The sequence below is a fragment of the Salvelinus sp. IW2-2015 genome, linkage group LG1 (assembly GCF_002910315.2).
Source record: "Salvelinus sp. IW2-2015 linkage group LG1, ASM291031v2, whole genome shotgun sequence".
NCBI lineage: Eukaryota > Metazoa > Chordata > Actinopteri > Salmoniformes > Salmonidae > Salvelinus > Salvelinus sp. IW2-2015.
In genome coordinates this window covers 50,791,884-50,806,400 of record NC_036838.1, presented here as the reverse complement: position 1 = coordinate 50,806,400, position 14,517 = coordinate 50,791,884, and the positions used below count along the sequence as shown (strand labels likewise).

Here is a 14,517-nt window from a genome sequence, read left to right as displayed (position 1 = left end):
GAGCAGACTATCTGATGTCCTTGAGAGAGCCAAATGTTTATCTTTGATTCTCAGTGACTAGGAAAACAAAGATCACTTACATTAGTCAAATTCATAAAAATGATTTCAAACCACTCAAACTGTGTTTGTATAAACCAATACTTTTTCCAAAAGCCTCTACCATAAAAGCTTGCTTCAGATCCAAAGCACACACAGAACTCCATTGGGTTGTACTGGAGCCCAGTGCCAAGGAGTAAAAGTTGGCACCGTCACCTGGGCAGCGATTAATTAATTAAAGCTATATTGAGCCACTTAAATTTACATTTCATCCAAGTTTAAGTTAGACTACAAACGTGCCAAGAACAATGAACTCCCATTAAGGATAATTAGAAATGCATAAAAAAGCTAAGCCAACTATGTGCAAGTCGTTCATTTCACAGTGTATTTCCTTAAATTACTACATTTCTTAAATTTGGCAAGCCTAAAGAAAGGGTTGCTGTTGGTCTTTGTYCCATGTGTTACCTTTGTGATGTTATGAGAGGCAGATAATGACCCTACGCTACATATAGACCTGACCATGGGCTGCCTGGATATTTACCTTATTTAGCCTTCTTTGATCCCCAAGTAATGAAGCCAGGTCCCCTGGGATCAAACAATAGAGTTTATATCAAAGACAGTCTTTCAAACACAGTTGAGAAATAATGATGCTCCTTCAGCAGCATACACCAGTGTGTAAACTTCTATGAGACAGAAAACACAGCAATCTGTTTACATTTTAAATTAACCCAGCTCTTTGGCACTAATTTAACTTACATATATACACTGAACAAAAATATAAATGCAACACGTAGTGTTGGTCCCATGTTTCATGAGCTGAAATATAATATCCCAGAAATGTTCCATACACACAAAAAGCTTATTCCTCTCAAATTGTGTGCACACATTTGATTGCATCCCTGTTAGTGAGCGTTTSTCCTTTACCAAGATAATCCATCCACCTGACAGGTGTGGCATATCAAGAAGCTGATTAAACAGCGTGATCATTAAACAGGTGCACCTTGTGCTGGGGACAATAAAAGGCCACTCTAAAAATGTTCAGTTTTGTCACAACACAATGCCACAGATGTCTTGTGCAATTGGCATGTGGACTGCAGGAATGTCCACCAGAGCTGTTGCCAGAGAATTTAATGTTACTTTCTCTACCATAAGCCACCTCCAAAGTAATTTGAAAGAATTTGGCAGTACGTCCAACCAGCCTCACAGCTGAAAACCACGTGTAACCACGCCAGCCCAGGACCTCCACATGCAGCTTATTCACCTGCGGGATCGTCTGGGATCGTCACCTGATGAAACTGAGGAGTATTTCTGTCTGTAATAAAGCCCTTTTGTGGGGAAAAACTCATTCTGATTGTATGGGCCTTGCTTCCCAGTGGGTGGGCCTATGCCTCCCAAGTGGGTGGGCCTGGGCAACTGCCCAGTCATGTGAAATCCATAGATTAGGGCCTAATTCATTTATTTCTGATTTCCTTATATGAACTCTAACTCAGTAAAATTGTTGAAATTGTTGCATTTATATTTTTTGTTCAACCCATCATATAGTATTTCAAATGATGGGTTGAAGGCCTTCTGCAAGTAGCAACATTAGGGGCAAAGTAATGAGCAGGTCTCTCCCATCCTGTTCCTGGAGCACTACCCTCCTGTAAGTATTCACCCCAACCCCAATTGTAACTAACCTGACTAATCTTATCAACCAGCTAATTATTAGAATCAGATGTGCTAGATTAGGATTGGAATGAAAACCTACAGGATGGTAGGTCTCCAAGAACAGGGTTAGAGGGCCCTGGTCCTAAGCATGAACTAACGTTTAGTATGAAACAAATAAACTTTTAAAAGAAGCCCAAATGAAATACAGTGTTGTCACTCTATAATAACCTCTGCCATTTCTGGAGAGGGATGAAATTATAGCTCATTTGATTGAGAGCTCCTCTTTATTCCTCGGTTGGCCTGGCATTTATTTCCCTGGAGATGCCTTTTTAAAGACTACAGTTTAACGCTGTCTCCCATCCCACAGAACAGCACTGCTACTCGGATTCATACAATCCACTATTTATTTCCTTAGAGAGCCTGGATAAATTTCAGCAGCCAAGAGACAGACATGTCGCACACTGTAAGACAACCCACAAAAGCACCTTTGCAGGCCCCCGTGTAAAAACAAGACATGCAAGAATTTGTAATTATTAAAATATTAAAAAGTTGGGTGCCAGGGTGGTAACAAAGGCTCTTCCAACCCCAGACTATGATCCCCTAGTTAACTTTTATTCTCATGAGAAAGACATATGTTCAGAATGGATAAGTGTTTGGTCAAGGCGTACAAACTTAAGGTACCAGTGAGCCTTCACAAATACACTGAGTGAACAAAACATGACAGACCTTTCCATGACAGACTGACCAGGTGAATCCAGGTGAAAGCTATGATCCTGATTGATGTCACCTGTTAAATCCACTTCAATCAGTGTAGATGAAGGGGAGGAGGAGACAGGTTCAAGAACGATTTTTAAGCCTTGAGACATGGCTTGTGTATGTGTGCCATTCAGAGGGTGAATGGGCAAGACAAAACATTTAAGTGCCTTTGTAAAGGGTACAGTAGTACAGTGCATTCAGAAAGAATTCAGACCCCCTGACTTTTTCAAAATTTGTTTTACGTCAGACTTATTACACTGAAATAATTTTAAAAAACGTCATCAATCTACACTCAATATCCCATAATGACAATGCAAAAACAGGGTTTAGAAATTGTGAATTTAATACAAATAAAAAACAGAAAAACCTTAAGTATTCAGACCCTTTGCTGAGACTACAAATTGTGCTCAGATGCGTTCTGTTTCCATTAATCATCCTTGAGATGATTCTACAACTTTATTGAAGTCCACCTGTGGTAAATTTAATTGATTGGACATGATTTGGAAAGGCACACACCTGTCTATGTAAAGGTCCAACAGTTGACAGTGCATGTCAGAGCAAAAACCCAGCCATGAGGTCAAAGAAATTGTTCGTAGAAATCCGAGACAGGATTGTGTCAAGGCACAGATCTTGGGAAGGGTACCAAAACATTTCTGCAGGATTGAAGGTCCCCAAGAACACAGTGGCCTCCATCATTTTTAAATGGAGGAAGTTTGGAACCACAAAGACTCTACCTAGAGCTGTCCGCCTGGCCAAACTGAGCAATCGGGGGAGAAGGGCCTTGGTCAGGGAGGTGACCAAGAACCCGATGGTCACTCTGACAGAGCTCCAGAGTTCTTCTGTGGAGATGAGAACCTTCCAGAAGGACAACCATCTCAGCAGCACTCCACCAATCAGGCCTTTATGGTAGTGGCCAGACGGAAGCCACTCCTTGGAGTTTGCCAAAAGGCATCTAAAGGACTCTGACCATGAGAAACAAGATTCTCTGGTCTGATGAAACCACGATTGAAATCTTTTGCCTGACTGGGGTGAAGGTTCACCTTCCAACAGGACAACAACCCTAAACACACAGCCAAGACAATGCAGGAGTGGCCTCGGGACAAGTCTCTAAACGTACTTGAGTGGCCCAGCCAGAGGCCGGACTTGAACCCGGTCAAATATCTCTGGAGACCTGAAAATAGCTGTGCAGCAACGCTCCCCATATAATCTGACAAAGTTTGATAGGATCTGCTGAGAAGAATGGGAGAAATAGCCCAAATACAGGTGCCCAGCTTGTAGCGTCATACCCAAGTAAAGGGTCTGGAATATTTACGTAAATGTGATATTTTTWATAAACTTGCTAAAATGCCTAAACCTGTTTTTGCTTTGTCATTTTGGGGTATTGTGTGTAGATGAGGGGAAAACCAATGTAATCCATTTTAGAATAAGGCTGTAATGTAACATGTGGAAAAAGGGGTCTGAATACTTCCGAATGCACTGTACGTGCCATGCGCACCAGTCTGTGTGTGTCAATAACTGCAACCCTGCTGGGTTTTTCATGCTCAACAGTTTCCTGTGTGTATCAAGAATGGTTCACCACCCAAAGAACATCCGGCCAACTTGACACAACTGTGGGAAGCATTGGGGCCAACATGGGCTAGCATCCCTGTGGAATGCTTTCAACACCTTGTAGAGTCCCTGCCCCGACGAATTGAGGCTGTTCTGAGGGCAAAAGGGGGTGCAACTCAGTATTAGGAAGGTGTTAAAATAGTTATACACTGTGTATAACCTAACAATTCTCATACATCTTGTGCTTGGTCTTAAACTGACTGCAGTTTGAGGATTTCAAGAATACATAAGTAACCGAGCAGGTTGTCTGCATGACTGCATTGGCCCTTTGAGCCAAAGCCTAGACATTAGTCTTCAGCTCTTAAGAGCTCAGGCAAGGGACACATCGTACAACATGTTCAAATACATGACAAAATGTGACCGAGGAATAGTCTTGAACTGAGGATTTAATGGCTAAATGGCCATAAGTTCACGTTGCTTTCAACACATGTATTTTTTTTTTAATTCTGCAGAGGTGTTGAGGTTSTGACATAAGAGGTCATCTGATACCAGTCGGGTTAACATGCATAAGCCTTTTAAAGCAGCTCAGTGGACTAAACGAGATGCCTCACGCGTAAGAAAGCATGACCACACAAAAATGTGAACATTTATTGCTTTATCTGAATACTGCATTGAAAGCAAAATCATTCAGAGTATACACAGAAATTATACAATTATATGGTTTCACAAAGGAAGTGAACACATACTGTATTACAATCTACAAAAGTCTACTTTACAGAAATTTAAAATTCTAAATATCAAAAGTACAGCTATAGAAAGAAACCAGTAACTGCTCTGGATATCTGTCAGTCAAACAACTTGGTGACATCACAATCCAAATTGGAAGTCATCTTGTACTTACAGCTGGTTTTGGAAACTAAACTGGCTGCCACAAAATAGTAGTTGAGTTGAAATGTTTATATAAATTATGGTGCCCCCAAAATGATATAATCTTATATCTGAAGGTAAAAGTAGCATGTTACATTACTCTTCGAGTTGGGTCGGTAGTGCATCATAGCAAAGACAACAGACGCATTTTAAAAAGGAGAATATGGTCTCACATGGAAAATCTAATACAATACTCCATCTCACGAGGAAAATAGATTTTTTTAAATAACATAGAAAGATACTTTTTCCTCAACAGCCAAGGTGGCGGCACATGAGTAAAAACAGTGGTATGGGCTGGATGCTGAGGCTCGAGCTTCAGTCAAACAGAAATGCTAGCTAGCTCATCTCTGGAGTAAGTAACTGACGGCATAAATAATGAGGAAGTTAGTTAGCAGGGTTAGCTCTGTCCTGACTCTGGTGGTTTGGCAGGGGTGATAATCCACAGAGAAAAACAACTGGCTACAGGAACAAAACTGGGCCTGCTTTACCTGTCAAATGCTCAAACTGATGAGAAAACAATACCCAGGTGAACACACCGTCCAATCAGCACAGCTTGAACAAACATCATATGCAACCCAAAAGACTGACCAAGGCTGAAACAAAGACCTCTGGAGACCACAAGCCTTAAAAGGAAACTCTTAAATAGAGTGTAGGGGAAGAAGAAAAAAATCCAGTTAAAAAAATCTTCAATTGAGAATAAAATGTGGATGTCCACATCAATGACAGGTGGTCTTTTTGAGGAGTAGCCAAAATGTAGACAAGGCGTAAAGTATCTAGGGGACCAGGATGGAGTTGCCCCTTCACCGGTGACACTCAAGCTAAACTTGAGGACAGATGTTCTTAATGGTCAATAGATTGATCCTGAGGTGCTGTTAGTCCTGCTCCATGGGCTCTTCACTGGTCCCAGTGTCCTGGCTGCCACTCTCCATGGCACCCTCTGCAGCTGGCTCAGGAGTACTGCTGGAGGGAGCAGGGGCTGCCTCTTCCCTGGATTCATTCTCCGCACTGTTACAGCTGCTGGCGCTACTGCTGCTGACTGGGTCACTGCCCTCATCGCTGTGCCGGGCCTCAGGGTTCTTCAGGACGCCAGCAGTGGCCTGCTGTTCTGACTGGTCCATGTCATTACCTTCCTCTTGGGAGCCACAAGGTACCTCCCCCTCTGCCTGCTTATCCGCCCCGGGCCCTGCTGATGGCTCCGACTGTGTGCTCGATGGCTCTGTGGGACAGGCACAGACACAGGCACAGACACAAAAACGGAGTAAGCAATGTTAACTGCATCAGGGTTCTCGTAGATCTAGCACTAAGATAAGCTGAACTTGCGATGAACACCTCAGAATTCAGGCAACTCCTGGTTCTGCTCATACACTTACTAACTAATATCCACAAACGATTTCACCAGCGATGTATACCGGCATGATGGAAAAAGAGGTGAAAATTCAGTCCTACCTTGGTCTTCACAAGTCCCAGCAGTACTGGCAGCCTCACTGTCCTCCTCGTCGTCCTCCTTCTCCTCCTTCTCCTGGACCATGGACTCTGTCTCTTCTGACAAGCTGTCAGCATGGCAGGAGCTGAGGGTGTCCACCTCCTGCTCCTCCTCTTCATCTTTGTTGAACTTGAGCCTCTTCACCTCATGCTGCTCCGCCTCCATAACCTCCTGGTCGTCATAGTGCTTGTTCTTCACAGAGCTCCCTAGCGTATCTGATGCTGACACCTCACTGAGAAAGAAGATTCAACACGCATTAAATTCATAAAAGAACGGTAGGAAGTGAGTATCACATGGTCTGTTGGGTAGCAACTGAAGTACCTGGAATGTGTGTCATGTCCCTGCTCTGTGGTAGGGTCTTTGTTTTCTGTACTGTCCGGTAGTCCGTTTGTCGCTAGTGAGCTGGCTAGAGAGAGTTTTGGTCTGTTCAGCGGCCTGGGGGTCCCTGGGCCATTAACTTTCCTGCAAGAAAATAATAGGAGACTAAGAAAAGTGAGGTTTACTTTCTGCATTTACCTTTAGGCAATTATCACTGACGTGAAACTAGGATGGGAGAATGAGAACCTGTCCTATGCGCTTTACCTCTCTGTAAAAGCAGATGAGTTTCCAGGCAACATAACACCATTAATTCTATTCACACCACTGCATCCGTTTTTCCTTCATGACAGAGAGAAACATAACAATGACAATTCCGAACATCATATAAACTTAATAAAACAAACCTCTGTAAAAATGTTTCATTGCTATAATGTATAACAATAAGGAAAAAACAATCCTTACTCTGAGGTAGGATGTACACAGCTGACCACCATCACATTCTGGGAGAAGAAAAACCCTTTATTACAAACACTGCAATATATAAATACTATTTTATTGAGATATATATATACATATATATACACACACACACACACACACACACACACAGCCAGTCAAAAGTTTGGACACACCTACTCATTCAAGGCTTTTCTTTATTTTTACTATTTTCTATATTGTAGAATAATGGTGAAGGCATCAAAACTATGAAATAACACATGGAATCATGTAGTAACCAAAAGTGTTCAACAAATCAAAAAATATTTTAGATTTGAGATCCTTGATGGTTTTTGCGACTGCACTTGAACTTTCAAAGTTCTTGACATTTTCTGCATTGACTGACCTTCATGTCTTAAAGTAATGATGGACTGTCATAATATAGACTTGGTCTTTTACCAAATAGGGCTATCTTCTGTATACCACCCTTACCTTGTCACAACACAACTGATTGGCTCAAACGCATTAAGAAGYAAAGAAATTCTACAAATTAACTTTAACAAGGCACACCTGTTAATTGAAATGCATTTCAGTTGACTACCTCATGAAGTTGGTTGAGAGAATGCCAAGAGTGTGCAAAGCTGTCAAGGCAAAGGGTGGCTACTTTGAAGAATCTAAAATATATTTGAATTTGTTTAACACTTTTTTAGGTTACTACATGATTATTATTGTGTTATTTCATAGTTTTGATGTCACTATTATATTACAATGTAGAAAATAGTAAAAATAAATAAAAACCCTTGAATYTTTAAGTTCCCAAACTTTTGACTGGTACTGTTAATGATAGATATGTGTATATCTCTCTCTCTCATATATAAATATGTGTATCTCTCTCTCATGTATGTATGTATGTATGTATGTATGTATGTATGTAATGTATGTATGTATGTATGTATGTATGTATATATATGAGAGATACACTTATTTATATATATATATATATATATTTATATAATATATATATATATATATATATATATATTGAGAGATACACTTATTTATATATATATATATATATATATAAGTGTATATATATATATATATATATATAAATATATAATAAATAAGTGTATCTCTCATATATATATATATATATAAAATATATATATAAATAGTGTACTCATATATATATATATAATAATATATATATATTAATAAGTGTATCTCTCATATATATATATATATTATATATAATATTATATATATATATATATATATATATAAATAAGTGTATCTCTCATATATATATATATATATATAATATATTTTATATATATATATATATATATATAATAAGTGTATCTCTCATATATATTATATATAAATATATATATATATATATATATAATATATATATAATATATATTAAAAATTAAAAAAAAGTTTTTGGGGTTATCTCTCATATATATATATATATATATATTACACACACACTATAAAAATCCTATCAAATGTGGCACTCCACTCACCTTCTCAACACCTCTGAGGAATTTCTCTGTTCCTGTGTAATTCCTCTTGGGTTCTGTAAGCAGCTCACACAAACGCTGGATCGTAAATGGAATTCTGAGGGAACGATGGTAAGGAGTTTATTAAAACAAACCCAATTTTGCTGCGAAGAGAGAATAATTAGATAATTTATTCTGGTATTGCCCCCATGTAGCTTGTTTCTGGTCACAGGTTCAAGAGTGACTCCAGTGTATATTTGGCCTTGTGTTTTAAGTTATTATCCTGCTGAAAGGTGAATTTGTCTCCCTGTGTTTGTTAGAAAGCAGACTGAACCAGGTTTCTCTAGGATTTTGGCTGTGCTTAACTCTATTCAGTTTCTTTTGATCCTAAAAAACTCCTAGTCGATGACAAGCATACCCATAACATGATGCAACCACCACCATGTTTGAAAATATGAAGAGTGTTACTCAGTGATGTGTTGTACTTTCCCCAACATACTGCTATGTATTCAGGACTTAAAGTGAATTTGTGTCACATTTTCTCCAGTTTAACTTTAATGCCTTGTTGCAAAAAGGATGCACGTTTGTATTCTATACAGGCTCCTTTTCACGGTCATTTAGGTTAGTATTGTGGAGTTACTACAACGTTGTTGATCCATCCTCGGTTCTCTCCTGTCACAGGCATTACACTCTAACTGTTTTAACGTCACCATTGGCCTCATGGTAAAATCCCTGAGCGATTTACTTCCTCTTCAGCAACTGAGTTAGGAAGGATTTRTATACACCATCCAAAGTGTAACTAATAACTTCACCATGGTCAAAGGCTATTCAATGTCTGCTTATTTATTTATTTACCCCCCCACCAATAGGTGCCATTCTTTGCGAGGCATTGGAAAACGTCTCTGGTCTTTGTGGTTGAATCGGTGTTTGGAATTCACTGCTCGACTGAGGGGCCTTAGAGATAATTGTATGTGTGGGGTACAGAGATGAGGTAGTCATTAAAAAAATCATGTTAACCACTATTATTGCACACAGAGTGAGTCCATGCAACTTATGTTACTTGTTAAACATATTTTTACTCCTGAACTTAAAAGGGGTTGAATACTTAGACTCAAGACATTTCAGCTGTTCATTTTCAATAAAAWWTTTTTTTAGAAAAACAATTCCACTTAGACATTATGGGGTATTGTGTGTAGGCCAATGACAATATCTCAATTTAATAAATTTTCAGGCTGTAGCAACAAAATGTGGAAAAAGTCCAGAKAATGTAGCCAAACTTTAATGAGACTTTTAATTACATAAATATAGGCTAAGTGGCCAGTCATGTTTGACAAATAAAATGAAGGATAATTAACATTAACGTCTAAAGGCTTGATTCTGTCGACATACTTGAAGCACGGTTCGTTCAGATCAAATGGTCACAAGACCAGAGTGAAGGACAGTGCTTGTTGCGCACCGCACACCATCCACCTTGAATCTGAGCGGAGGTGGTGAGCATTTAGAAACAATTTAACCATAAACTTAACTGCTTAAAACCTGGATATTTTAGGTAATTTTATGAAGTATACTTTACCTTGTTTCAAAGTAGCCTAGCCAAAAAAGCTACCATAGAAATGTTGAGGCAATTATTTTACAAATACTTAATATGCCATTGAAACCAGCAATTTTCTCATGTTCTACTGGTTTTCAAATAAACTTTATTATATTGCCCAGCAGCCAAAGGCATAATCCTAGTCATATTAGTAACCCTTGCTAGTTGCTGCATCTTTAGATTTCCCCTCTTAATTCTAATTAGGGATGCACAGATTACATTTTTGTCCAATATCCAATATTTTCCTTGCCCCAAAAAATGATACCGATATTTAAAATGTTTGCGGACTAGTACAGTTAAATAGTTGAAACACACAAAGTTATTTTGTTGGCATTTACGTATGTCCCCATTATCAGTAAAACTGCACTGTTGGTAAAGGGCTTGTAAGTAAGCATTTCACGATCAAGTCTACACTTGTTGTATTCGGCGCATGTGACAAATAAAGTTTGATTTGATATAATCAAAAACCTTTTTTCACTCACTTGCTGTTTCATTGTTAATTTTTTCAGTCTCAACCAGGATTTCKTCATACATGTCAAGCAGTGAAGTTTCAGCTCTGTGGCCTCTCTTCCTCGATGCCCACTGTCACCGTGTCCGTTTCCATCTTGTCCAGCTGTGGCTAACATTTCACATAAACCCTGTTTCTTGTCTGCATCAAAGTAGTGGTCCTTGTACCTAGCATCGAACATGGTGGCAACACAGTAAAGAGGCTCAGAGAGAATGCCACCGAATCGCTTGTTCACAGCCACGAGTACTTTTGCAAGTTTTAACCCCACGGTCTGTGTCGGCAGTTTTGTTGAGCAGGTGTTTCTATGCCATGACAGGAGTGTAAAATGTCTGCAGCAGACGCAGTTGATGAGCTTATTTCTCGAGTCAGTTGTGGAGCTAGGAGCGTGTTCATGTTTCAAACATGTTCTCAAATGCCATTGAAATGGCAGTAGCGGTATGAGAACCGGCACATTCTTGAGCATGCAATACGGCTGTCGACCAACTGTGCTGTCAGACTCAGCATGCTCATGGGCCTGACATCCCTGGTACAAATGTCAGTCGTGAAGCTAATAGCAGTGACGCACATAGCAAGTAGCTCATGGATGTGCGTTTCAACAATACTGTGTAACWCCGGTAGGGCAACATCTGAAAAATAGCGCCTACATGGTAGTGTGTACAAGGGCTCAAGGTACTCGACCAGTCGGCGAAAGCCAACATCATCCACAACAGAGAACGGTTGATTGTCAAGGGCAATGAATTCCATTATCTTGGCGTTAATGGGTTTCGCCTTTGAGTTGTCTCGCTGAAATGTTCTTACTCATTCAAATGATTGCTGTACTTGAACTTGTTTAGTTGTTGGAAGTGTGCGCTTAGTATTTTTCTGCTTTTGTTCTGTGTAGCGCTGTATTTTTGTGGCATCATTACGTCATCTACCTATGTTATATAAATATGCACATCAGCTTTGACATCGGTTTTGCACATCGGTGTTAAACTAGACAGACATCGGGCCGATGTTGGCATTTTTAGCTAATATCGTCCGATTCCGATATGCTTACTGATATCACGCATCCCTATTTCTAATGGATATTTTCATCTCGGTCCACTTGCGCGTGCGGTGAGCTTCTGAGAAGTGTTTTCCTCTAATTGCATTCGCACATAGCCTAKAGCCATGTGTGCATTGTTGAGCTTATGATATGAAGAAATAAATATTACAGTTTTAAGCTAAATGGTCTGATCTGTTGCATCAGCCTTATTTCCTTTTTACATGTTTAATGTGCAGTGTTTGAATGAATTTAGGATCTGTCGGCCAAGAACTGTCTCCGAGTCAGTTTTTAACCTGTTTGAGCCCTGGGGGGAATTATTTTATAAAGCCATAAAAAAAGTATTTGGTAGTAATTGTAATGTTGCAACATTTTATAGGGTACCAGGCTACCATCCTCCAGCAGAGAACTAAAGGAGCATTTTGAGACGGTCTTGATTGAATATGCAAAGAAGCCAATTGTGTGTAGTCACATTTTTTGTCTGATTCTCTATGGTAAAGATAGTAATGCATTTTATTTTGTAAATTGGTTCCTTGCATCATACAATAATGTAAAAATTGTGTTACGAACATGTTTTTTTTGTTGAGAAGTTAAACAAAAATATTGAACAGTCCTACTTGGCTGAGGGACAAGTGGCTAAAAAAGTGAATGTCAAGCCCTGCTACAGTACATGTGACATCTAGAAATGCCTATCCAGTAGATGGCGCCATTGTATAACCACCACAAAATCAGCAATAGTGAACTCCAGATGGCATCACATGATTGTAGGAAAACAGTTGCCTAAAGGTTATGCTGGTACCTACCCATTGTATCCATTCACAATCTTCAGTATCCTCTCCTTCATGTCCTCAAATGGAATGGACTCCACATTGGGATTGGCTACCCCCCTTTGATCGGGTGCTGAGGCTATGAAGTCATCCATCACCTTCTCCAGTTTGAAGAGGAAATAGCTTTTAAACTGGGACCACTGAACCCTGGAGAAAGAGTACACATTTCTTAAAAGGAATAATCCACATTCCTATGATTTAACTTGTTAAATAAAGCAAAATGTGAGAATATATGATGCATACACATTTTTTGCATTTCAACATTATAATAACTTAGCTAGCAACATGTAAAATGTGTTATTTAGTTATACACCACATGCAGAAAAGACTTGGCATGGCCTTGGCATATTCCATAATTTGGACCAGTGGTGTTCAAGTTTTCACACTGAACATGCTTCATCCTCTCATATGCATGAAATCTGTAGTTCCAAGCTTGTCAACAGGAACATTACTTACATGGTTTCTCCAGTCTTGGCAACATGACACAGAAACTGATCCAGCAGGGGAGCCACTTCTTGCGTCCCTTTCTTGTCAAAGTCTGCAGAGAACAGTGATATCAAATCAGTGAGCACAACAGATAAGGACACTTAGTGATTCGCTTGCTTATTACTATCTAATGAAGGGGATGTGTGGCTACAACACTGTCAGTGTGTTTTAACCATTCAACTAGCTAGCTAGCCAACTTCAGACAAGCACCTGCCAAATGAGGATGATCAAGTTAATGACACCAACTGCGAATTTAATTGAGTGTTCGCATAAAAGGCTGTCCTTTACAGATAGTTGTGGCAATTGGACAACTACAAGTGAACACAAAACTAGCTCACTAGCCACCTAACTAACACTAGCCAGGATCCCATTTACATAACAATTAGCAAGCTAGTTAGGCTTAACTTCATGCAATTGTCTTATCTAGATAACTAACGTACCGGTAACTAYCCAGCTAACTACCGGTAGCTAATCAGTTCATTAGCTCAGCTAGCTGGGTGTCAAGCTAGCTAACGTTAGCTATGTGGCGATGGAGTTGTCAAAACCATCATGGTTAACTAGCTAGCTACATTGTTGAATCCAGAAATACACGTAGATAACAATTAAATAACGTAGCTCGCTTGATAGCTTTTCTGGAGGTTTGAGAATTGATAGCTACTGTAACTAGCTAAGCAACGTTGCTTCTTCTTCCGAATTTTAGCATTAGCTAGCTGACTTGCTAACATTAGCTTATAGCTAGCTAGCTACATTCAACACCTGGCGATATAACTAGCTAACCACTGTGGAATCAAGTATACAAAACGTCTGCCTTTCAATCGAAGTATTACGCTATTCATAAGAACCCAAATAACCTTTGAGCGCCTCTTGGAGTGAGTTAATTTCCATCATGTTCTCTGTCAATCTCTTGAAACCAAGAGGCAGACTGATGGTGGCTACGTTCTCAACACAAAAAAGTAGGGAAGAAGAAGCATTTTAATATGGCGCTCGTGAGGTCACTGCCTGTTGGTAGACAGGCGGATCAGATTCAGAAAGTACAGGGAGTACGCTGCTGTTCAACAAGTTGCACAATGGGAACACTGGAGGGAAAAAAGAACACTTGAGATTCAACGAGAGTAACAGACTACTACTGTACCATCCTCATCTGAAAAGTGGCCTGCCTTAATAGTTTTGAAAGTATAGCTGATCTATCTGTACTTTGAACATTCATTATGGCTGGCCATCCAGAATGATACTGAACAAAAATATAAACGCAACATGAAACACTTTCAAAGATTTTACTGAGTTACAGTTCATATAAGGTAGTTATTCCCAAATTGTGGGGTACGCCAAATAAAAATGTGATTCACATTTTTCTTCACATTTTGAAACAGTACATGTATATTTTCCAACGGGGCTATACATTTGGGTGAGGTTTTTTCTCGCCTGAGTA

The 14,517-nt window shown here is 39.5% G+C and overlaps 1 protein-coding gene across 2 annotated transcripts; it reads right to left on the bottom strand.

Moving 5' to 3' along the window:
- Positions 1 to 5,389: 5,389 nt before the first annotated feature.
- On the bottom strand, positions 5,390 to 14,054 carry LOC111969517 (serine/threonine-protein phosphatase 4 regulatory subunit 2-B). 2 transcript variants are annotated; one of them, XM_023995700.2, is made up of 9 exons: positions 13,940 to 14,054; positions 13,059 to 13,140; positions 12,579 to 12,749; positions 8,680 to 8,773; positions 7,178 to 7,215; positions 6,980 to 7,054; positions 6,719 to 6,880; positions 6,361 to 6,629; positions 5,390 to 6,130 (listed from the first exon to the last, which is right to left on the bottom strand). In XM_023995700.2, exons 1-9 carry the CDS (start codon positions 13,974 to 13,976, stop codon positions 5,787 to 5,789), a joined length of 1,272 nt encoding a protein of 423 aa, XP_023851468.1. In that variant the 5' UTR covers positions 13,977 to 14,054; the 3' UTR covers positions 5,390 to 5,786. The 2 variants fall into 2 exon arrangements, with proteins under 2 accessions (XP_023851468.1, XP_023851476.1); XM_023995708.2 differs by having other exon boundaries at positions 6,719 to 6,859; positions 13,940 to 14,053.
- Positions 14,055 to 14,517: the final 463 nt, after the last annotated feature.